This window comes from Microcebus murinus, chromosome 19, assembly GCF_040939455.1.
Source record: "Microcebus murinus isolate Inina chromosome 19, M.murinus_Inina_mat1.0, whole genome shotgun sequence".
NCBI lineage: Eukaryota > Metazoa > Chordata > Mammalia > Primates > Cheirogaleidae > Microcebus > Microcebus murinus.
In genome coordinates this window covers 18,121,210-18,146,369 of record NC_134122.1, presented here as the reverse complement: position 1 = coordinate 18,146,369, position 25,160 = coordinate 18,121,210, and the positions used below count along the sequence as shown (strand labels likewise).

The 25,160-nt window shown below is 45.6% G+C and overlaps 1 protein-coding gene across 2 annotated transcripts in view; it reads right to left on the bottom strand.

Moving 5' to 3' along the window:
• SLC5A11 (solute carrier family 5 member 11) overlaps positions 1-25,160 on the bottom strand; it is a 42,182-nt gene that overhangs the window by 3,959 nt on the left and 13,063 nt on the right. The window contains exons 4-13 of one of the 2 annotated variants that reach the window (XM_012780150.3): positions 24,875-24,946; positions 19,856-19,960; positions 18,883-18,942; positions 12,537-12,641; positions 10,893-10,998; positions 8,356-8,436; positions 6,631-6,836; positions 5,812-5,947; positions 1,792-1,899; positions 1,327-1,477 (exon numbers count right to left, since the gene is read on the bottom strand). In XM_012780150.3, coding sequence (XP_012635604.3) covers positions 1,327-1,477; positions 1,792-1,899; positions 5,812-5,947; positions 6,631-6,836; positions 8,356-8,436; positions 10,893-10,998; positions 12,537-12,641; positions 18,883-18,942; positions 19,856-19,960; positions 24,875-24,946 — 1,130 coding nt within the window. The remainder of the gene's footprint in view (positions 1-1,326; positions 1,478-1,791; positions 1,900-5,811; positions 5,948-6,630; positions 6,837-8,355; positions 8,437-10,892; positions 10,999-12,536; positions 12,642-18,882; positions 18,943-19,855; positions 19,961-24,874; positions 24,947-25,160) is intronic. The other variant, XM_075995191.1, reaches the window with a different exon arrangement.

The following is a 25,160-nucleotide window of genomic DNA, read 5'->3' as shown; positions in this document are numbered from 1 at the left end:
GCAACCATCCCCACAATCAAGATCAGTTACATCCATCTCTCTGGAAAGTTCTCAAGCCCATTTACAGCTCATTCCTGCTCTCACCCTAAACAACCACTGACCTGCTTCCTGTCCCTGTATTCTGTTAAGTGCCATTGTTTATGCTTTGCCAGTTGGTGGACATTTGGATTGTTTCTACTTTTTGGTTCTTGTGAATAGTGCTTTTGTGAACCTTTGTATATACATCTTTGTGTAGACATTATGTTTCCATTTCTAGGAATGCAATTTCCAGGTTGCGTGATAAATTTATATTTAACATTTTAAGAAACTACCAACCTTTTTTTGTACAGTTGAACTGTTTTATATTCCCACCTGCAATGTATGAGAGTTCCAGTGTCTCCGCCTCCTTGTCTGTCTTTTTGACTGTAGCCATTGTAGTGGGTGTGTTAGTGGAATCTCATGTGGTTTTAATTTGCATTGCCCTAAAGACTAATGATGTTGAGCATCTTTTCACGCACATACTAGTCATTTATGCATCTGCCTCGGTGACATGTCTATTCCAGTCTTTTGGTTGTTTGTCTTACTGTGTTACAAGAGTTCTTCACGTGTTCTAGATTAAAAGTTCTTTATCAGATATATGGCTTGCAAATATTTTCTTCCAGTCTGTGGCATGTCTTTTCATTTTCTTAAAGGTGTCCTTTTGAAGTGGAAATATTTTAAATTTTGATGAAGTCCGTTGTATCATTTTTTTCTTTTATGGATTGTGCTTTTGGCATCACATCTAAGAACAGTTTTCCTCACCCAAGACTAGACAGCCCTGACAGTGCATTATCTAGAGTGATGGAGTCCCAGGGTGGTTATCTGCATATAATTTACATAAAATTTACATGCCACTTATATTTCAGTACCTCCCATTAGGCTCCATTACTCTGCAGAAGCCTTCGTATCAAAATCTATCCTCCAGTCCCAAGAACACCGACCCCCTTTTACCTGGCTGACTCCTACTCACCCCTCAGGTCCCAACCCAGGTTGGGTGCCCCTCCCCTCAATCTCCACATCTCCTGACTGTCCCATCGGAAGTCATTTGAATTATAGTCATCTGTTTGCTTATCTTCCTTCTTCTCCTTTAGCTCCATGAAGGCAAGAACTCAGTGGTATCTTTTCACAGCTATATGCCCTTGTACCTGGGACATAATAGGTGCTCACTGAACAGCTCTCGAATGAAAGAATGTCTCATACATGGAGTCCTGATGCTCCTCCTCTCTGCTGTCTGGGTAGGCTCAGCTCTTTCCTCCCCAGGGATCTGGACTTGTCACTGCCCCGCAACCCCACCCAGGAAGGCCTTACCTGCCCACAATCATGAGCTCCTTCTCAGATGCCCGAGGCCGGAGGTGATTCCAGAGGTCCATGGTGAAGATGGTGCTGGCACTGTTAAAGATGGAGGTGAGGGAGGACATGAGAGCCGCCATCATCACAGCCATCATGAGCCCACGGAGCCCTGGGGGCAGAAGGGAGGTCATGGCCTCGGTCTTTTCCTGTCAGCAGCTGCTGCCTTCTCTCTGTTACCCCAGGCCCAGGGGGCTCAACTCTGAGGAGGCAGAACCTCAGAGGGGCTGGCTGGGCAGAGCCCCCAGGAGAGCCAGGACCGGGGCTTGGCTGGGGGGGCCCTGGCTCTGGGGCCCAATCCCTGAGCCCAGAACCTGTTCCCACCCACAGCCCTCCCAACTTATCCCTGTCTCAGACCAGAGCCCAGCCCATGTTCTCCTTTCTGGGTGCTCTAGGGGGCCCAGTTTAGGGGTGCGGGGACACTACCTGTGGGCAGGAGTTCCAGCACAAGTTTGGGATAGGCGATATCAGAACAGCCAGAGGGGTTGCTACAGACCTTCTTGCAGATTTCTGGATCTGCACACGCCACTTCATCTACGGAAGACACACAGGCCCAGAGTTGAGCTCAGGCCTTCCGAGCCCTGGGCTTAGCCAGAACATGGCCCAACATAGGCCAGCACCGGGAGTGTGTAAGTTTATAGCTCAATGAAATGAAAAAGAGCCTAGCCTTTATCAGCTGTGACCTTGTTATTTAACCATTCTGAACTGTAGTTGCCATATCCATAAAATCAAGATAATAGCGCCATTCTACTTTTGAAACTATAGTGAGAATTGACTGAGGTGACACACGTAAAGCACTTCACACAGAGTCCGCTATGCAGGAAGTGCTGGACACACTTCAGCTACTGTCACTGTAACCCAGAGGAAGCTGAGCCACTCGTGCCAGTCTTACAGAGGTGTCCTAGTTGGGCTCTGGGTCCTGACCGCCAAAAAAGGGGACAAAAGCAACTCACGTCTTTACTGAAGGTCCTTGTGGCTTGACATGTGACAAGCACTTTTGAAATTCCTCTTTCCCTGGCTCATGTGGTTCAACAGCTGTCTCTCATTCTAGACTCAAGGAATTTCTCCCTCCTCTTTCTGCATCTCTGTAGCAATTCTATTCTCTCCGGAGCAGCTCCGATTTCTGTAATGTAAATCCACCCACCCTTCCTGGCAACTCTAGTTCTGCTTCTCCACCTGTTGGGACCAACACACCTCAAGCACACAAGCATAGGCCTCCTGCTTGGAAGGCAGAAGAGGAGATAGAAAGCTATACCAGTGTGCGGCACAGAGCAGGGGAGGAGAGGCTAGCTAGCACTTTATTATCTTTTTCATAACCCTGTGGGAAAGGCAGAGGTTACTTTTACATCTTGCAGAGGAGGAAAAGGTCTCAGAGAGGGTAAGGGATCTGATTGTGATCACCCAGCCAAACTTAAACCCAAGTCTCCCAACTCTTCTCTTTTTCGGAGAAGGAAGGCAGAGAGGGCGTATCTTTTCCATCTTTAGTGAATCGGGCAGTGACCCCATCCGGGGCCTACTCCTGGCCACTGGGGCCTGCAGAACGTTCTGTGTCATCTCAGTGGTTTGGCACCTGGTCTGAGTGATACCTTTCTTGTCACCTTTAGTCTCCCCAGCTTCTCATGTCTGGGCTAACCCTGTTCCTCACCACCCTCCCAGAGTCTATCCAGCACCGCTCACCCTATGTCACCCAGGCCAGCGGGTCCCATGTTACTTCTCAAGTCTCTTTTAACAGGTGGGTCTAGCTCTGGTTCCTGGAAATGCTTCCCAAACACTCTCTCTGCTCAATCCACAGGGGCTTCAGTCCTTCCTCCTCATTTGGGGTTGACGGGACCTTTCAGCCCACCTTCCTCAGTGAGTGGGACCCGCCCTGAAGCTCAGTTTGGGGGTGGAACTGGAGCCCTTCATTGCTTATGCCGTTTGCATCTTCATTCCAATGCAATGTCAGTGTCATGATGACCATCAGCTGAGGCCTCAAATTCACAATGGCCTCAAATGCAGACATTTGACAGTATCTCCAAATGAGGTGATGTACTTAGCCCCTATATTTTTATTTCCATTAAAAATGTCAATGTAATAAACATGTAAAGTACACCATGATTTTGAAATCTAGTATTGCTATATCTTCATTTTCTTTTTTTGGTGTAGCAGGAGACCTAAGACATGGAAACAGCCCCAGGCCCTTTTTTTTATCTACTGGGAGGCCCGAGGGCTAACTGGTCTTTATAAAACTCCTCCCCAGTGGTGATGTCTTCTCACGACTGGGACCCTTCCCTCCACTAATACCCACCACTGGTGGAGAAAATAGGTGCTGTGACCATCTCTAATAATACTAATAGCAATTGCTATGGAATAAAAGCAGATGCCCCCCAAAATGATGATTCAGTTTTGGACAAAATTAAGATGGCAGATCAACATGATATTTGATGAGCAGTATTGAGAAGAAACAATCTCACTGAGAAAAATGCTTTAGAGGAGGTCAAAGTTCTTGGCTTTTTTTTTTTTTCTTTTTCTTTTTTTACCTTGAACCCTCAATTTGCACAGGGAAGTTCTTGGCTTTTTATTACTCTTCTGAGGCCACTTAGGAGAAGATTAGAAAATATTTACATTCCCGTTGCCAGAACATTACAAGGAACCTCTCAGGTAGGCCAAAGGTCTTGTTTAAGTTTAACTCTACATAGGCTTTGCCCCTTGTTGTCTAAAAATCCCCTATTTTCAAGTTATACCAAGAAGGAGCAAGAATCTCCCTGAGATATATAATTGTTAACTACAAAGTTTTTGTTTTACCTTTTAGGAATGCAACCTTCAGCCATGAGACACGTGAGAGACACAAAGTTTATGGAGCATGTTTGTTGCAGAAAATTGTGTTTGTTTATTCAGTCTAAAAAATATGTTCATCATGGGGAAGTTAGTTGGTTCAGCTAAGTTATAAATGAAATGAGAGCTCTGATTGTTAACCCACCCTTCAATAACATCTGCTCCCCTGTCTTGGGTTAATCAACTAGTTCTTATATGGACAGGGTTCTCTTATCAGAAAGCTTCAGACCCTCTGATGCTTGAAATAAAGGATGCCTCTAGCAACCTCAACATAGCACAAAACCTCCTTCTTCCACAATCTCAACTTTCACTGAAGGTTCTCTATAGCTCAGATGCTGCTGATAAGCCCTACACATACACTTCATTTAATTTTCGCAGCTTTATGGGGAAGACATTATTGTCCCCACTTTGAAGGCAAATAAACTGAAGCACAGAGGTTAAATGGTTTCTCCAAATCATATAGCTAGAAAATATTATGGCCAGGAATCAAACCCTTAGTTTATTCCAGGGGTCCTCAAACTTTTTAAACGGGGCCAGTTCACTGTCCCTCAGACCATTGGAGGGCCAGACTATAGTTTAAAAAAAACTATGAACAAATTCCTATGCACACTGCACATATCTTATTTTGAAGTAAAAAAACAAACGGGCAAAATCACCCACATGTGGCCCACGGGCCGTAGTTTGAGGACACCTGGTTTATTCCATAGCTCAGGTAGAGAAGATTAGCTTTGTAATTAGGTGCATCTCTAGACTCTTATGTTATATTGTTTTGAGGGTTGTTTTGCTTCTTTCTTAATTTCCATTTAAAGTTTCTTTAAAAATATTTGCTAATTCTCTGCCAGGCACAGTGGCTCATGCCTGTAATCCTAGCACTCCGGGAGGCCGAGGCAGGTGGATCATTTAAGCTTAGGAGTTCGAGACCAGCCTGAGCAAGAGCGAGATCCCATCTCTACTAAAAATACAAAGAAATTAGCTGGACAACTAAAAATATACAGAAAAAATTAGCCAGGCATGGTGGCACATGCCTGTAGTCCCAGCTACTCGGGAGGCTGAGGCAGAAGGATCGCTTGAGCCCAGGAGTTTGAGGTTGCTGTGAGCTAGGCTGATGCCATGGCACTCTAGCCTGGGCAACAGAATGAGACTCTGTCTCAAAAACAAACAAACAAAAACAAAAAACAAAACACTAAGGCAAATACTCTACAGGCCTTGATATCCTCTGATATTTGTTAAGAAAAGCATCCCAAAAAGGGTTCCATTGGGCCAAAGTCACCAAACCTCTCAGCTCAAACATTAAAGCATGAGAGGAACTTCCACATGAGACTCCAGGGAACTGACATCCAAAGCCACAAGATTTTAGCCTAGTTGGTGGTTTCAAAAGAATACAGTTGAGGCAAGGTCCCGGTTGAGTCTGTGCTCCATTTGGCTTGGGACACCAATAAGACTTGCCCATTGAACCAGTGTTGCCCGTTGAACAGCCTAGAGTTGGTAGATGCCCAATGGAGACACCTCGGTCCAATCACCAGGAAAGAACTCTAGTCACATTCTCCCAGGGCAGCCAGCAGTATGTTTAGAGCACTGCACAGGGGCTGAGACTCACAGACAGATGACCTCTTCTCCCAACCTTCTTCTCACCTGGGAAGAGGATGCGGCTGACCATACCAGGGAACACCATTATGAAAAGGGGCAGCACCTTCAGGTATGCAGCCATCAGAGAGCCTCCTTTGGCATGGGACAGGTTCTTGGCAGCCAGACTCCGCTGAACAATCACCTGGAAAACAGCGAGGGTGGTTGGAAGCTGAGATGGCTTTCTCTTAAGGCAAACTAGGTGTGCATAGCTTCTTGGTAGATGTAGTAGACTTAGGCGCTTGTCTTCTCTTTGAGGAAGCATCTCTTTCCTATCCTCAGTCCCTGTGGTCCAATTGGGGTAGCTATGAACTTCCATCCTGTTTCCTCTCTACTCCTTTATCCAAGGGGTTAGATCTAGCCAATTAGAGTTCTGCACAGAATTACTCTACCTCTCTGGCTACCATGAAAATTATGGAAAAGCATGCATCCAAGGCAATCCAATTACAACTCTCCATGGGATTTCTTCCTAAAAAAGAGTACCCAGTGGTTATTTGTTGAATAAATGGTGTCCAAATGATGACATTTCAACCTCCACTTAAAATGTATAATCTCCTTAGCTGACTGGATCTTCCCACACATTAGGCAGGATGTATTGAGTTTTCCCCTTTGCAGATACCAGCAGTTTGGGACTTGCCACCAGCATTTGCAAAAGCAAGAAGTAAAATAGCCTGTAGCACAGTGGAGAGGAAAGAGCAGTCAAGGAAGGACTTGGGGAAGAAGCAAACGAGAGAGCAGACGGAGGGAGAAAAAGGCACGGATTTTCAGCCACCCCAAGGAAAGAAGCATAAAGAAGGAAAATGAGCTGCTCCACCTGCTTTCCTGTACCTGATCTGTGCACCAGTACCAGAGGGACGGGACGGACATTCCAAACAGGACCCCCGGCCACGGGAGATCAGATGTCAGTGGATCTCGGAAAATATGGAAGGCGTCTTCTCGGGGCAGCCCGCAGCTACCGTTCTCACTCCGGTTGCTAGCCAGGGCCAAGAAATACTTCTCCTTCAGGCCTTCCATCCCACCAACAGCAGCAAAACCTGGAATTCAGAGGAGCCTGTTTGCCAGGAACTTCGCAAGTCCCCTATAGCAAGTGATGACGGGGTGGTTAGAGATCAGTGAGCCCCTGGTAGGAGCAGAGCTATCAAAAAGTACTAGTCCCCTTAAGGATTCTTAACTCCCGCCCTGTTTTTAAAATGCCTTTGGTGGTATTTTATGGATATGGATTGTGTTGGGGCTCAGAAACTGACACCCCACAATATGGTGCTTTGACATGCTGAACTGAAGCAGCCTTAAGGTCTCTCTGACCTTCCCTCCTCCTGTCTCTCAGTCCTCAGATGTTCTCTGAATGTTCGTGCCCCTCTAAAATTCATATGTTGAAATCCTAACCCCCAAGGTAGTGGGAACTTAGGATGTGATTAGGTCACGTGGGCTGTGTCCTCGTGGATGGCATTCATGCCCTTGTAAAAGACCCTGGGTAGCTAGCAAGCCCCTCCCAGGATGCAGCAAGAAGGCGCCATCTATAAAGAACAGGCCTAATCAGACACCCTACTTCTGCTGGTGCTTTGATCTTGCACTTATCAGCCTCCAGAACTTCGAGAAACACATGTTTGTTGGTATTTTATTATATATAGCAGCTCAAACAGACTAAGACAAAATTGGTACAATACTATTAATGATACTACAGATCTGAAGTCTTCAGATGTCACCACTCATGTTGTTTTCTCCCCTGACATGCAGTCTAGGATGCCACATGGCATTTGTGATGTGTGTCTCCTTAGTTTCCGCCACTTCATGGTAGTTCATTAGTCTTTCCTTGTTTTTCACACCCTTGATATTTTTGAAGAATACTGGTTAGGTGTTTTGTAAAATGTCCCTCAACTTGGGTTTGTCTGATGTTTACTCACTATTAAATTGAGGTTGCGTATTTTTTGGCAAGAATGCCGCAGAGGAGATTTTGGGTCCTCTGTGCACCATACCAGGAGACACGTGGCACCGGTACATTTTATTGCTGGTGACATTAATCTTGATCACTTAGGTATGGTAGTGGGTGCCAGCTTTGTCCACTTGAAAAGTCACTATTTTTTCCATTGTAGTTAATAAATATTTGGGCCATGATACTTTGAGACTGTGCAAATATCCCGTTTCTTCATAAACTTTCACTCATTCACTTTAGCATTGATCACTGGATCTTGCCTGTGACAATTATTACTATGGTGCTCTAAGGGTGATTCCTCTATTTCTCTCACTCCATCAGCATGGATTAATTAGAATCTTCTGTAAGACATATCCCTTTGCCCTCTTTTATTTACTTAATATTTTTCCCTATCAGTACAGGAAGGGACATTAATTTTTACTTCTAAAAATCGCAAGTTTCCATATTAAGCACAGTTCTCGTCTAGCTAAAATAATCATGCCTCAAGCAAAGCACCTGCGACAGGAATCCCCAAGTAGTGTGGTTTTTGATAGCTGGGTTTGCTGGTCACAGTGATGAGAGCAGATGTCCCTGTTTGAGACAGGTGCTGTCCTCCACCCAAGTGAGCCTGGGGCCCCACTTACTGTAGCCCGTCAAGGTGACTGCTCCTATCAGCATGATCAAAGTCTGCAGAGCGTCTGTGTAGATCACAGCGGCCAGGCCACCTGTGGGGATGGGCACTGAGGTAAGGGCCGGGTAGTCTGACAAAGAGGAGTTACTCTGGATCACAAAGGGAACTTGGAAGGTTAAGACCTGACAGGAAATTTCTCAGCATCGATTGATTGCAAAGTTGGCCACGATCACTGCTCTCTGTGTGCATGCCCATTTTGCAATGTGACCCACTGCTCCTTTCATGTTGAGATGAAGTTCACGTCTCTACTTCTTAAATACGGGCTTGGCCATCTGACTTGCTTTGGCCAATAGAATATGGCGGAAGTGATGTTGCATATCTCCCAGCCTGGGCCTCAGGGGGGCCTGCAGCTTCTGCAAATACCCTCCTGTTGCCCTGAGACCACCATGCCTAGTCTAAGCTAATGGAGGACGCTGGCCCACAGGGAGGAGAAGCCCAGCCGATAGCCCAAGCTAACTGCCAGCCATGTGGGTGAGGCCACCTTGTCCCAGCCAGCTGTTCCAGGTGCTACCTAATTGCAATTCAGTAGCGCCCAGTGAGACCAGGCAACCCATGGAATTGTGGGGAATAATAGACCACTGTTGTTTCAAGTCCTTAAATTTGTGGGTGGTTTGTTACACAGCAATTTCTAACTCACATAGGAAGGAATGCTTAGGCCATAGTCTCCAAGCTCTGACATTGATTGATTGATTGATTGATTGATTGATTGATTGAGACAGCGTCTCACTCTGTCACCTGGGCATGAAGGCAGTGGTGTCATCATAGCTCACTGCAACCTTCAACTCCTGCGCTCAAGCAATCCTCCTGCCTCAGCCTCCCAAGTAGCTGGGACTACAGGCAGACACCAGCATGCCCAGCTGAAATGTTTTTATTTTTAACATTGGAAAAAGGATATGAGTACTAGGTATTCAGAGCCCCTTAGACTTCATGAACAGGGGCATGGTGGTCTGCCTCAGAGGATTCTTGCAGGGTTTGCCACGCAGAAAAAATCTCCAGAACAACAATATTAGTAGCAAACCCATGAGTGTAAGGACAGAGCAATCTTTCCAGTCTTTTCCCTATATCTCCCTCCTTCCTCCTTCTCTAACGAGAAAGGACACTTACCTGATATGAATCTGTTTACTAGAGGGCACGGTCACTGTGCAATAAAAAAAACCAAACAGCTGTGCACACGGGTGTGGTGTCCTTGATTCCTCCTTTCTGCCAGGAGGAATGGGCCTCTCACGAGCAGGAGGAGACCTGGCTTAGATCCTGGCCTTAATTCTCCACTGTGTGCTCGTGCAATGAGTCAGCCTGAACGTAGTGAGATCTTGACATTTGGCACCACTTAACCCCATCCTCCTTTCTACGCTAATGTTTATTGAGCATCTATCCTATGCCAGGCACTGTGGGAGCCTTTTATTCATTCACCAAATCCCTGGGGAGCACCTGCCAAGTTCTACACGGTAGGAATACAGAGGCCAACCAAACAGCACGTCCCCTGCCCTCATAGAGCTGCAGTCTAACGGGGGAACAGACCCCCACACAAGGAACACAACGCTGAACTGGCTGCTGCAGCTGCCCTCCCCTCCCTGGGCCCCAGGCAGGTGGCTTCTGTCGCCTCTAACTCAGCCAATGTCTTTCTGTATCAGATGGTCTTGCATATGCTAAATTTTGCCACTTTTCTGTTTAGAGCATCCAACGGTGTTCCATGGCACTTAGAGAGGCCTTAACTGAACATTCTATGTAAAAAAACAAATAAATAAAACAACAAAACCTTCTTCCATTATTCCCCATCTCCTCACCCTGCTTAATTTTCCTTCAGAGTACTCATCAGTTATAATAATGTCTCCAGACATTATTCACTGATTTCCTTGCTCACTGTCTCCCCATCTCCACCAGGATGTAAGTTCCTCTGGGGTAGAGATTTTTGTCTGTCTTGCTTACATGCACGACACCTGGCACATAGGAGGTACCATTATCTACACACGCACGCACACGCTCACACACACACACGTGCATGCACGTGGAGGGAATTATACCAAGAGGAGGCAGAGAAAGGTGGAAATGGAGCAGACGATGAAAGGGTGACTATTACAACAGACACTTGTCAAGGCCCCGTTACGTGCCAGGCAAGTCTGAGGGAGGAAGATGAGGATGCCTGATGATCTCAGGTTCCGGAGTCACAGTTGTTTATCATCCAGCCTGGTATCGTGCACGTGCACGTACGTGCTCAGCACTTAGCGGGTTCTCAATAAATAGTTCTGGGACACATGGATGGGAAAAATGCTATGCAGTTGTGGTGCATTTTTAAAATTCTTTCTCTTATCAGGCAACCCTCTTCCTTTGGATAATGGCCAAGAGAAATCCTATTAGCGAGGGTAATGGCATGAGGGTTAATGAATAAATGGTCTTAACACACTGGAATGTCAGAAGATGGGCCAGGAAAAGATGAGGTGGCCACAGCTCCTGCCCCCCCCCCACTTCTCCCATCATTACCCCCATTCATACCTGCTACAGTGTAGACAGCCGTGATGGCCAACAGCCCGACGATGGCCAGGTACAGATCCAGGTGCAAAGACTGCTGAATAAAGATGGCCCCTGCGTACATGTCCACCTGCGGAGACAGGAAGCCAATGGATGAATAAACGAACGGATGAACAAATGAATGGATGAATGGGCATGGGCAGCACAGGTTCCCCGGCCGTCAGGCCCTGGCCTAGATTCTGACACACACAGAAGAGTCACGCATTGTCCTTTCTTCATCCATCTTGTCCCCGACCAGGGATCTCACACGGGAGCCCTGTGAGCTTTTACATTTGAGACTCCTATCCTGGGCTGCTGAACAAGCTCCTCAATGGTCTTCTGGCTTCTGCTTCTGTCTGTCCTCCACGCTGCCGCCTTCATCAAACCATGGTGATCTTGTCATCCTTCTCCACCTCATTTAAAACCCTTGAGTGGGCCGGGCGTGATGGCTCATGCCTGTAATCCTAGCACTCTGGGAGGTCAAGGTGGGAGGATTACTCAAGGTTGGGAGTTCGAAACCAGCCTGAGCAAGAGTGAGACCCTGTCTCTACTAAAAAAATGGAAAGAAATGAATTGGCCAACTAAAAATATATAGAAAAAATCAGCCAGGCATAGTGAAGCATGCCTGTAGTCCCAGCTACTCGGGAGGCTGAGGCAGGAGGATCGCTTGAGCCCAGAAGTTTGAGGTTGCTGTGAGCTAGGCTGACGCCACGGCACTCTAGCCCCAGCAACAGAGTGAGACTCTGTCTAAAAAAAAACAAAAAACCCTTGAGTGGCTCCCCACTGCCCCAAGACAAAGGCTGAATAGGTAAATTAGAGCTGCATGCCAGGCCCTCATGTCCTTTGCTCACTTTGTATCCAGGCCCTCTGCAATACCCCGTTTCTCCAACAAGTCACGCCGACCCGAGCCTCCTGGCTTTTGCCATCCCTCTGGAAGGCCAATACCCCTTTAACTGCTAAACTCCTCCTGAGATGGAACTTCTCCGGGGCAGCTTCTCCACATCTGCTTCCCACTAGACTGCCAGTGAACATTCTAGAAAGGAGCCCATCTGTGTGTCCTTTGGTTGGAGCTGTCGTAGAGTCAGTCACTGTTTGGATTGAATGAAATTCCTTCTGGCCCCACAATCCCCTCCCATAGGACAGGCTGCTCCCCACCCCTGGCTGGAAGGGAAGACAGGTTCAGCATGGCTGGGCTAGGCAGGCAGCACATGCCCGCAGGTGGCCATGCACCTGCTCTGTGCCACTTTCTAGGCGATCTGCCCATCCAAAGGTCAAAATGGGGCAGGCCCAATTGGCATGATCAGCACATCTGAGCAACACCTGGTAACTGCCTGATCCCAGGAGGGAGAGAATAGCCTACCAATGGGGCTCTTGGAGTTCCACTGCGCGACACAACCATCCCGAGATGTTGCCCAAGAAGCTTTGGCGGAGGAGGGGAGGGAGTCCTTTCCTCCCAACCTCCTCTACCCAGTCCTCCCCTCCCCCCACCCCTCCCATCTCCCTCTAACCTCCCCAAGCCTGTCCGAGAGGAGGGAAAAGGGCACAGGGAGGCGACATCCCCAGCAGAGGACTGTGACTTATCTTCTCCCCAAGCCGCAGGGGCGTGGCCAGGCTGTGTCCCCACCTTACCGAGATCTTGGTGAAGATGTAGATAAACAGGTAGAGCACGGCCAGCGTGATGGGGATCCTGCTGCCACCAAAGCGCCTCCTTAGGTATTCTGGCATCGTGGTGACCTGGAGGTCAGAGCTTAGCGGTCACCACCAGCAGGTTCAGGGCACTTGGCCTCCCGGCACCAGCTCTTCCTGCCCCTTCTCTCCTCCCCAAACTCAGAAGCAGGAATGGCCCTTAGTCTTGGGACTCCCACTGGGAGACTTGAGGGAGAAGAAAATGGGGGCCAAGGGGTGGGGCATAGAGGAATGGGGGCTCCTTGCTGGGGTGTGAAGCCCATGATCATATTCCCAAACTGGGGCATCGGTGCACCCCCATCCCAACATTGCCACAGCCAGTTATTTGCTCGATGTTTTTCTTTAAACGAATTCACTTTTTTATTTAATATAAACTTCTCTAAAAAAGGAACTTTAAATCGAATTTAAGGGAGACCAGCAAAAATAAACATAGGAATAATAAAACAATTCCTTTACTTTCTATTCTCTTCTGGCAACTTACTGTTGCACACCAAAGACTCTGGACCCAGAACGTACTTATTCCTTCTTTTTTTTGTTTTTTTAAATTAAACATATTTTTAATAGACAATAGACTATTAGTAACTTAAAGATATGGATTTTTGTCTGATTCATTTTCATTTTTTTCACAGCCTGAAACAATCTCCATTGTACAAATAATATATGCTCAAGAGAAGTTCTTTGAACTGAATTGATTTTAGCTTCAAAATTATCAGTTACCAGGAGAAATGTCTTCTTTTTTATTTATTTTTGTTTTGTTTTGTTTTTCATATTATGAGGGTACAAATATTGTTAGGGTTACATATATTGCCCCTGCCATTCCTACACACACACACACACACACACACACACACACACGCCCTGCCTTACCAAAACATCAGGCATGTCCTACTCTCAGGTGAAAGGCTAAGATATACAATGTAACCCAAAGGTCAAAAAAAGGGAAAAAACAAACAAGCAAACAAACAAACTTTTATCGGGTGGTGGGCAAATGGGAGGGGGGAGGAGGGGAAGAATTTACACTTACTCATTCCTTCTTGAGAGAGACAGACAGAGAGAGAGAGAGACAGAGAGAGACAGAGAGAGAGAGAGAAAGTGTTGTCGGAGAGAGGTGTTAAAGGCACACTGGCTGTGACAGGAGACTTCCTCTTTGAATTGATAAAGAATCGAGATAGTGGAAATGGAAATAACTTCACCCTGTGATTCAGTGTTGTTGTCCAACCCCTAAAATCATTGCAAGAATCTCCCTCTGTGTATGTTCCAAACTTTGGGAAAACTGCTCCACTGTAACCCCTGAGCCTGGTCACCAGGAGAAGCAGGGAATTCTAGTGGCAGAACGTGCAGGCTCCAGAGACGTCCTGCGTCCTGCAGTGGGCAGGCTCTGAGGGGGCAGCCCCCTCCTGCCCTTGGCAGTGTGGTCTGAGGGCAGGAGGTACCCGGGAGGCTGAGCCCTGCCACTGAGAACTATTATTTGTAATTTTCTTGGGGTTTGGCATTTTCTTTCCCAATCTTCTTGCCCCCACTGCACGCCTCCAGACTTGGGGCGAAACAACGCCGTAGCTTCAGTCTGGGACCTCAGACCGACAGAGTTCTTCCATGAGGTACTAGATCTTGGATAAGGAAGGGAGTAATGATTTGCAGAAATGTTTGCAGCCCCTCCTCCAGGCTGCTGTGGCTTGGGTGTCCCCAAGTCTAACCCAGGAAAAAGACTAAAGGGTCCCCAGCAGGAAGCTGATAAACAGCAAGCTGCCCGTCACAAGGTCAGACTGTGAAGGCCCAGGACTCTGGAGGGGAGATTGGGAGAGGCTTGCTTCAAGAATAGTAAATTGTTAGCCGGGTGCGGTGGCTCACGCCTGTAATCCTAGCACTCTGGGAGGCCGAGGCAGGCAGATCGTTTGAGCTCAAGAGCTCAAGACTAGCCTGAGCAAGAACGAGACCCCTGTCTCTACTAAAAAAAATAGAAAGAAATTATCTGGACAACTTAAAATATATAGAAAAAATTAGCCGGGCATGGTGGCGCATGCCTGTAGTCCCAGCTACTCGGGAGGCTGAGGCAGGAGGATCACTTGAGCCCAGGAGCTTGAGGTTGCTGTGAGCTAGGCTGACGCCACGGCACTCTAGCCTGGGCAACAGAGTGAGATTCTGTCTCAAAAAAAAAAAGAATAGTAAATTGTTAGCCCTGGAACACAGGTGTTCATGTGTATCATGATGCTCAGTGTAAAATTAAACTTTACTACGTGTTTCAAAATTTTTTCATAATAAGGTTTTGGAAAAAGTGAACTCCAGGAATAAATGGACATTTTTTTTTCTTTTTTTTTCTTTCCATCCTAGTTTGTCCTAAAATGGACATTTTTAAATAGAAAAAAATAAAAAGCTTCTCTTCCCTCTTCCTCCCTTCAAAAGGGCAACTCAGGACTCCGATCTTCATCAATGTCTGGCCTCAACCTTCCGATTTGCTGCAAACCACAAGTACAGGAGGTACCTTGTGCTGCATGCTGAACTGTGACACTTGCTCGGGGCATAAAACAAGGACAGAGTCAATCAAACCTTATTTAACATGGGATGTTCCCGGTGCTGGCACAGGGCTAATCAGAGATGGCGTGAGGGCTTCAGCCTATCCAGATACATGCACCAGGGGAGACAGTCCTTGAGCTGTTCACTATCTTATCTGGGGAGATAACTACCACCTGGCCGTGTTTAGAGTTAGGAGTCCCGAGAGGCACAGCCTCCACGTGCAGGACGTTTCTAATGAGTGAAGAAAGGAAGGAGGGGTGGAAGTTACCAGAAAGCCAGCAGCAGTGGTATCTGGAAACCAGGCTCTGGGGAGGAATGTGAAGCTAGCTGACAGATGGGAGGCAGAGCCTCAGCTGCTGCCTGTAAAGTAGCTGAAAAGGCAATTTGCCAGCAACGAAGAGAGAGAGACTGGGGGGGGGGACTCATCAGCACACTGCACAAAAGGCCTTCCTGTCTCAAATATGTCCCTGATCCTCAAGTCCAGGCTGTTTAGGAAACGACCCAGATCCAGGATGAAGATAAAAGAGAAGAGCTTCTGAAGCAAGCCCACAACACTCCCCAGACTGCACTCCTGGACCACTCCTGCCTCCCCGCCCTGGTGAGGAAGGACTGGCTGTTAATGTAGGAACCACCCTGTGGCTGGAGCTGGGTGCATATTCAGGAGAAATAAATTGAGCCAGTGACAGCTGCCTCGGAGAGCTCACCCCAGCCCCCCAGCCCTCGCTGATGGCTGCTCCACTTTACCTGTCTCCGGTGGAGGGGCAGCGGGGCCGCTTCAGCGTTGCTGTGCTCTCCCCAGTCCCGTCCACAGGTCACCCACCCATGCTCAAGGAAAAGCCCTCCCTCTTCTCTGCAACCCATGCCATCTGCTATGGCAACTTCCTTCCCTCCTCAATGGCCCCCAGTGTTCAGCGAGGATCCCTGCTCCTTTGGGCTCTTCCTGTCTTTCTAGACTTTTCCCCTAATCTGGAAGCAGCATCAGTAACAGTGTGGCGAACACACACACACACACACACACACACACACACACACACGGACACCACGAACAGGATGTGGGTTTGCTGGGCTCCAACAACAGTCTGGCATCTCCACTCCAGCAACCCATCTCTCTGACCAAAACTTGAACCCCAAAACTTGAACGAGGTCATCTCCGAGACCTCATTCGCCTCTGAGACCCCAAATTTTCTATCAGTGCAGCTGTCTGACTCGCTGACTCTGATGATCGCTGCCTCGAGACTCTACCAAGACTTCTAGTCCCTAATCAGCGCCTCTTCTTTTGGTGCTGGCTCATTCTTCATTTCACTTCCTTCTGAATTCAGGTAAGACCCTGGTATAGACTCATTCCAGCAAACATTTACTAAGCATCTGCCTATGTGCTGTGCAATATTCTAAACACTGGGGGGAAAAACAGAGATGGTTGCTGCCCTCCTGGATATTTCAGTCTTAATGGGACAGACACACAGTCTAGTGCAATGGTTCTCAATCAGGGCAGATTTTGCACACCCCAGGGCGATGTCTGGAGACATTTTGGCTGTCACAATTTGAGGGGTGCTACTGGCGGCTGGTGGGTAGAAGAAATCAGGGATGTTGCTCCACACCCTACAATGCACAAGGCCACCACCCCCACCCTGACACACACACACACAATGCCACACACTGGGACTGACCTAAATGCCCATGAACAACAGAATGGATAAACATACTGGAGCGCAGTCATGCTACAGAACACCACATAGCGATGAATATCAACACACCAGCTACATGCAACAAAAGAATACGTTACCCCTGATTCCATTCATATACAACCACATCCCACTCCTCCAAAAAAAGTAAAATTCTACTATTTTGTTCAGGGATGCAGAATTAAAACTATAAAGAAAAGCAAGAAGGTGAGTACTCGCTATGAAAGTCAAGGAGAAGAGAAGGCATTGTGGATCTTCTAAGGCTTGCCTGGGACGTTGTGTTCTATGTCTTGATGTGGGTGCTCGTTTCACAATAGTTTGTTAAGCTGCGCTTTTGTGTTTTATCACTTTCCTCTGTGTTTATTTTATTTCCCAGTAAAAATACGATTGGGGTAGCTTTTTAACGTCTCTCAACACTCTGGCATTTCTTATTTAGTGTGGGCTTCATCTGTCCTTTGAATACCTGCGAGATGTTGCTCAAAGGATGTCTAGATCCAGGGAATGTGATTATTTTTTATTTAATAACATAGCCTGGAGATCAGCACACTTCCATCGACTTCATCCTTTTTCATGGCACGACATTCCACAGTGTGGCTGCCCCCGTCCCCTACTGACGGACGTTGTGGTCATTACAACCAGCTACAGCAGCCCCTGCTGATCTTTGCGCCACTTCTCAACTGCCAGCCCCACAAGTTCCTTCCTCATTCTCGGCAGATGACATTATCTTCTTGCCAGAGAAGATGGAAACCATCAGCTGAGAGCATCTGGCCACCCCACCTACGAGCTAACCTGCATCCCCACCACCCCTTACTCCTCCCCATACCAGGCATTCAGTAAATATTTACTGGTGCTTTGGCCCTGAGCTCTTCACTCACAGTCCAGTGTCCTTACACCCCAAATATTTCGTCTACATGGGAGCGAGTCTCAGGTGGGCGTGAGCAGGTGCAGGCCCCTACTCACCTCCGAAGGGAGTCATGTCTCCCTGCGTCACTGCCCTTACGCAGGACTGCACTGCTGGTAGGAAGTGATTTTCAACATGATTTCTGATCCTTAAACTCTTCCCAGTTTGTATATATTTTTTAAATTTCCATAATAAAAAGTTAAAATTGGTTATTTATTTATGAACAGCACTCTGATATTGCATGATCTTGCCATGTAGAACATCTAAAGTGGAATTAAGGCCGGGCTCGGTGGCTCACGCCTGTAATCCTAGCACTCTGGGAGGCCGAGGCAGGCAGATTGCTCGAGGTCAGGAGTTCGAAACCAGCCTGAGCAAGAGTGAGACCCCCGTCTCTACTATAAATAGAAATAAATTAATTGGCCAACTAATATATATATAGAGAAAAAATTAGCTGGGCATGGTGGCGCATGCCTGTAGTCCCAGCTATTCGGGAGGCTGAGGCAGCAGGATCACTTGAGCCCAGGAGTTTGAGGTTGCTGTGAGCTAGGCTGACGCCACGGTACTCACTCTAGCCTGGGCAACAAAGTGAGACCCTGTCTCAAAAAAAATAAATAAATAAATAAAGTGGAATTAAATCTAGAGAGTGTGAGTGACACAAAGCTGTCAATGAGAGTGTGAATTATTTTTAATACTGTTTCTCAAAGAGTCTAAAGCAGCATTATTTTGTAACAAAAATGTTGACATTTCACACCAGTCATAAATAGCACAATTATTAATAGTTTTTTGTGCAAAGGAAGACATAAAATCACTGAAACATATACAGAGATATTAATAGATGGATAGATTTTTTTTTTTTTTTAGTTAAAAGCAGTAACATGTTATGGTATTGAACATTTACAAGAGATTATGAGTTTTACATTTGTGTTTTGGTATTAAAAAAATATTTTTAGCCTCTTTTTTTTCTGGCCTCTGAATGTCTGCGTGGACGTTGGTCACTTGGTGGGAACCGCTAAGGATGGGCTTCTTAGTGATCTCATCCAGGCATCATCCCTCCCCCGTGCTGGGACCCCATAGCACCTGCCTGATGGATGCCTATGGGTTGGGGGGATGGGTGGTGGTGGAAGGGAGGGAATGCAGGGCTGACCTTCCCAAAGGGTCTCCCAGTTCCATAGCACCTGACCCCCTGCAGACTCACCTGACCAGCGATGTAGATGGGGAGGAAGATCCAGGCCAACATCAGCACAGAGAACAAGCCCTGCCCAAGAAAACACAGTCAGGACTCGGCTCCCAGCTCACAACAAGGTGCCAATTTGGACTTCCCTCTGCACCCTGAGAAAAACTGGCCTGAACTCCACCTTTGGTTTATTCTCCTACTTACTGAGTGGCTCACTTCCCTGAGCTTCATATTTCCATGTTTAAAATGGGAAGAAAGGAATTAGGCAGGGGCAAGAAAAATGGAAAGAGAAGCCTTTTGCGACGCTTCCTTGTTATGTGTCTCCTAAACTTCATGTCATCCCTCGGTCCAGCTGTGCTTGCTCCCCTCTTTGGAACAGGTGAAAACAAGGCTGTGGGGTGAGGCAGGCCTGGGTGTAGTTGCTCTTTTTGAGCCTGCTCCTCTCTCTCTGGAGAGTGTACTTTTGCTTTCAGTCTTTCAATAAAAAGCTCCTTGCCTTGCTTATGTGGTGCATCCTGAAATTCTTTTCTGCCAATGATCACCAAGAACCTGGAAAAACCTCCACTTGGAGGCCACTAACACTATCTGTTGGATATCCCTGGGGTAGCAAAAATGTCTAAAATCACTGAGCCATATAACTTTTGTGATGGCCAATTGATGTCTAAAATACACAGATGTCTAAAATATCCAGTCCCATGATACTTTCCTTCTTCTGCATCTACAAGGGAGGGATTCTGAACTCTCTCTTCTCCATGTCCCTATCTGTTGGGGTTGTGGCCTTATGGGCCATCAGGAAAACACAGGGAGGTTTGAGACTTAGAGACTGAACTGACTTTAGTTTGGTTGACCACAGGCACCCTTGAAGCCTCTGGTGTTTTGTTTTTTCCAAAAAGTACTATTCTATTTTTAAAGTGCAGGACATTCACACAACTTTCCCCCAGGATCTACCTATTAGGTGGAGGTGAGATATTTATGCTCTGAGTAAAATACTTACATGAAGCTCATAAGCAGCTACAGAAATACCCGTGGCGGCACCTGACCCTGCCAGGCCAACAAAGTGTCCACTTCCAACATTGCTGGCAAACAAGGATGCACCCACCTGTAGGGAGAGGGACAGGTGAGCTTTGGGGCCCACGGTCTGGGGTATCTGCTCCCCACCCTGTAATTCTTGCCAGACTCCAAAGGGAGCAAAAGAGAAGGAGAAGTGAGGAAGCAGTGCTATCCATAGCCTATCTGACATTTTTGTTTAAATTAGAAAAGGATTCTCCTTCCCCAAGACTCTTACTGGGTCAGAGTCCACCTGTCAGAAATTGGTATAATAAATACTCATCTCTACAGTGCCTAAAATGTGGATTATGCCCCCTAGGGTTGTGTAGTGCGTAGCTTAAACAACTGTATACGGCATTCCTGGGGAGAAGGAAGACAGGTATTCCAGAAAGTGATTCGTCGTGAGAATCAGGAAGCCTGTTACTCCCCAGCTTTGCTTCTAACTTAGCAAAGTAGACAGCTATCCTTCTGGTAGCATGCTAAGTGGCCAAGACCATAGACAATGACACTAATCCCTGGTCTCAGTTGATTGGACTGGACAGGCCTGGGCACCTGGCCCAAGCTGGGCAAATACAGCCTCTTTTCTGGGAATTTGGAAGTGAAATATAGTCTCTGTTGGTGTCTTGGACTGAGGATGTGTAGACAAGGTTGTGTGTGGAGTGGGGTGGGGTGGGAGGGGGAGAGAGAAGAAAAAGAAGAGGAGGAGGAAGAAGGGAGGGAGGGAAGGGGAGGAGGAAGAGAAGAGAACTATTAGAGGGCTGTTGTGTCTCCTGTTGACTTTCTATTCTCTGGTTCTCATTGAATTCTGTTCCATTGATCTATATGTCTATCATTCTGCCATTATCACACTCTCTTGATTACTGTAACTTTGTAGTAAGTTTTAAAATTGAGAAGTGTGAGTCCTCCAAATTTGTTCTTCTTTTTCAAAGTTTGTTTTGGCTATTCTGGGTCCCTTGCATTTGCATGTGAATTGTGAGATCAGCTTGTCAATTTCTGCAAAAAAGAAACAAAAAGAGCTGAGATTTTAATGGGGATTGCACTGAATTTGTAGGTTGATTTGGGGAGTATTGCCACTTCAGCAGTATTAAACCTTTGACTCCAAGAACTCAGGATATCTTTTTAATTAGTTAGTTCTTCTTTAAGTTTTTCCAATGATGTTTTCCACGTGTAAGTGTTATACTGCTTTTGTCAAATTTGTACTAAGTACTTTATTTTTTTGATGCTATTGTGAATGGAATTATTCTCTTAATTTCATTTTCAGATTGTTCATTTCTAGTTTATGAAAATACAATTATTTTTAATATTGATTTTATATTCTGCAACCTTACTGAACTCATTTCTAACTTCTAGTAGTATTCTGTGAGTTATTTAAAAGTTTCCATGTATAAGATTTTGTCATATGTAAATTGAGATAGCTTTGTTTCTTCCTTTTCAATCTGGATACCTTTTACTTCTTCTTCTTGTTAATTTCCTTGGCAAGAAGCTTTAGCAAAATGTTGAACACAGGTGGTGAAAGAACATCCTTGTCTTGTTCTTGATTTTAAGGGGAAAGCTTTCAGTCTTTCACTTTTCACCACTAAGTATGTCAGCTGTGGTGTTTTTGTAGATGCCCTTTGCCAAATTAGAGAAGTTTTCTTCTATTCCGAGTTCGTTGAATATTTTACCATGGAAGAGTTTTAGAACTTTAGGCCTTTTCTGCATCTATCGAAATGTTGTGTGTTTTTTATCCTTTATTCTATAGCATGGTGTATTAACATTGATTGACCTTTTTGTGTGTTGAACCAAACTTTCATTCCTAGAATAAATCTCACTTGGTCATGGTGTAAATTCATTTTTGTATGTTGTTAGATTTGGTTTGCTGAGAGCTTTTGAGTCTATATTCATAAGAAATATTTATCTGCAGTTTTTTTTTTTTCTGTTGATACCTCTTTGGTTTTGATATTGGGGTAATACTGGCCTTGTTGAATGAGTTAGGGCATGTTTTCTTTTTTGTTGTTGTTTTTGTTTTTTTGGAAAAATTTTGTAAAGGATTGGTGTTAATTCTATACACATTTAGAATAATTCACCAGTGAAGCTATCTGGTTGTTGGCTTTTATTTGTGGGAAGTTTTATGGTTATTAATTCAATGTCTTTACTTTTTATAGGTATAATTCAGGTTTTCTATTTCTACTATGAGTCAGTTTTGGTACTTTGTGTCTTTCTAGGAATTAGTTCACTTCATCTAGCTTATCTACTTTTTTGCATACATTTGTTCATAGCATTTCCTTATAATTACTTTTTATTTCTGTAATGATTGGTTGTAATGTCTCCTTTTTCATTCCTAATTTTAATAACTTGCGTCTTTATTTATTTATTTTTTTTATTTTAGACAGGTTCTCACTCTGTTGCCCTTGGTAAAGTGCAATGGTGTGATCATAGCTCACTGCAACCTCAAACTCCTGGGCTCAAGTGATCTCCTGCCTCAGCTTCCAGAGTAGCTGGGACTACAAATATGTGCCAAGATGCCCAGTTAATAATAATTTGCATCTTTTCTCCTTTTTTCTTGGTCAGTCCAGTTGGAAGATGGTCAATTTTGTTGATCTTTTTGAAGAATAAACTTTTGACTTTAGGAGCTCTTAAGTAAAATTAATTATCCCTGATGCCCTACCCAGGACCCATGAAGTAGAGGCCCATGTGTATGTTTATGTGTGGTGTATGTGTATGTGTGTGCATGTGCATGTATTTAGCAATGTCCTTAGATCCACTTGAAAAGAAAATAGGCCAACAAACATATGAAAAAATGCTCAACATCTCTAATCATCAGGGAAATGCAAATCAAAACCACAATGAGATATCACTTAACTCCAGTGAGAATGGCCTTTATCAAAAAGTCTCCAAATAACAAATGCTGGCGTGGATGCAGAGAGATAGGAACACTCCTACACTGCTGGTGGGACTGCAAACTAGTTCAACCTCTGTGGAAAGCAATATGGAGATACCTTAAAGCGATACAAGTGAATCTACCATTTGATCCAGCAATCCCATTACTGGGCATCTACCCAAAAGATCCAATGACACTCTACAAAAAAGACACCTGCACTCGAATGTTTATAGCAGCACAATTCATAATTGCAAGGCTGTGGGAACAGCCCAAGTGCCCATCAATCCAAGAATGGATTAATAAAATGTGGTATATGTATACCATGGAGTACTATTCAGCTCTAAGAAACAATGGTGATATAGCACATCTTATATTTTCCTGGTTAGAGCTGGAACCCATACTACTAAGTGAAGTATCCCAAGAATGGAAAAACAAGCACCACATATATTCACCAGCAAACTGGTATTAACTGAGTAGCACCTAAGTGGACACATAGGTACTACAGTAATAGGGTATTGGGCAGGTGTGGGGGGGGGGCGGGTATATACATACATAATGAGTGAGATGTACACCATCTGGGGGATGGTCATGCTGGAAACTCAGACTTGTGGCGGGACGGGGGAAAGGGCATTTATCGAAACCTTAAAATCTGTACCCCCATAATATGCCGAATTAAAAAATAAATAAATAAATAAATAAAAAGAAAAGAAAATACTATTTAGGGCCAGGCATGGTGGCTCACGCCTGTAATAGTAGCACTCTGGGAGGCCGAGGTGGGCAGATTGCTCGAGGTCAGGAGTTTGAAACCAGCCTGAGCAAGAGCAAGACCCCGTCTCTACTATAAATAGAAAGAAATTAACTGGACAACTAATATATATAGAAAAAATTAGCCAGGCATGGTGGTGCATGCCTGTAGTCCCAGCTACTCGGGAGGCTGAGGCAGGAAGATTGCTTGAGCCCAGGAGTTTGAGGTTGCTGTGAGCGAGGCTGACACTACGGCACTCACTCTAGCCTGGACAACAAAGCGAGACTCTGTCTCAAACAAAAAAAAAAAAAGAAAAGAAAATACTATTTAGGCTGTTGTATTTGTTGCCTGTGTCATCAACATCAATTCCTCCTTGTCCCAGTAACTGCCTGCAATTTTCCTTCAGACTCCAGCCCCTCTCACTTCTCATCTCATATGCCTCCATGCTCAGGAGCCTCCCCTGCTCAGGTGCTGAGCATATGAGCCAGGTTGAGCCAATCAGCATGTCAAGGTATCCTGGCCACAGTGATGGGCGCACTATGGGCATGGAATGTAATCAGAGATGAAATGTTTCCAGGAAGAGTGCCATGGAGGCAGATGCTCTTTCCATGGAACCAGAGAGGGTGAAAGGTCTGGAGCAGCGTCTGCCATCTTGTGGCCGTCAAGTCGAGCCTGTTTGTGAATAGAGCCCATCAAGAAGAACAGAAGCTGATAGTGATAGTAGGTGTTCAGCCGTCCTCAAACTATGGCCCGCGGGCCACATGTGGGTGTTTTGGCCCATTTGTTTTTTCACTTCAAAATAAGATATGTGCAGTGTGCTTAGGAACTTGTTCACAGTTTTTTTAAAACTATAGTCCAGCCCTCCAACAGTCTGAGGGACAGTGAACTGGCCCCCTGTTTAAAAAGTTTGAGACCCCCTGTGTTGATTGATAGATAGATAGATAGATGATTGATAGATAGATAGATAGATAGATAGATAGATAGATAGATAGATAGATATAGATAGATAGATAGATAGATAGATAGATAGATAGATAGGTAGGTAGGTAGGTGGGGGGGGGGAAGAGAGAGAGAATAAATAGATGGAGAAACCGGGTCCTAGTGATATTACTTGAGCCTCTACATTCAGCCACACCTGAAACCAGCCCAACCCCAGATTGTTCCCTTAGGTGAGCTGACGATTTCTCTCTCTCTTTCTAAAAAAAAAAAAAAAATTGAGTTGGAGCTAAGGCTTCTCTAGTTGAGGCTATCACTCCCAGACAACATGGAACCAAAGAGTGCCAAGAGAGGAAAGCTGGACAGAATACCAGCACTCGAAGATTCCTTAAGAATTGACTTTAATTGAACCAAAGACCACTTACTGGCCACCATAACATGTCTCCTCCAGCCAGGAAATAGCCTTTTACTGTGTCTCTTTTGGTCTTCACTGTGGACTGAAACAAAGAAGAGGGGAGGGGAAAGGAAAAATGTTAGCAATCAGGGCACCCCAAAATAGCCTAGGCCAGGGGTTACAAAGTGGGAGTCCAACAGGCTAGACTCAGATATCAAATGCATTTTGTTTTACTCATGATTTTTACGAAAATTTGAATTTGAATGTCTTTAGAGGAAACAAACTCTTAACATGGTCCCTGCTATACACATGATAAC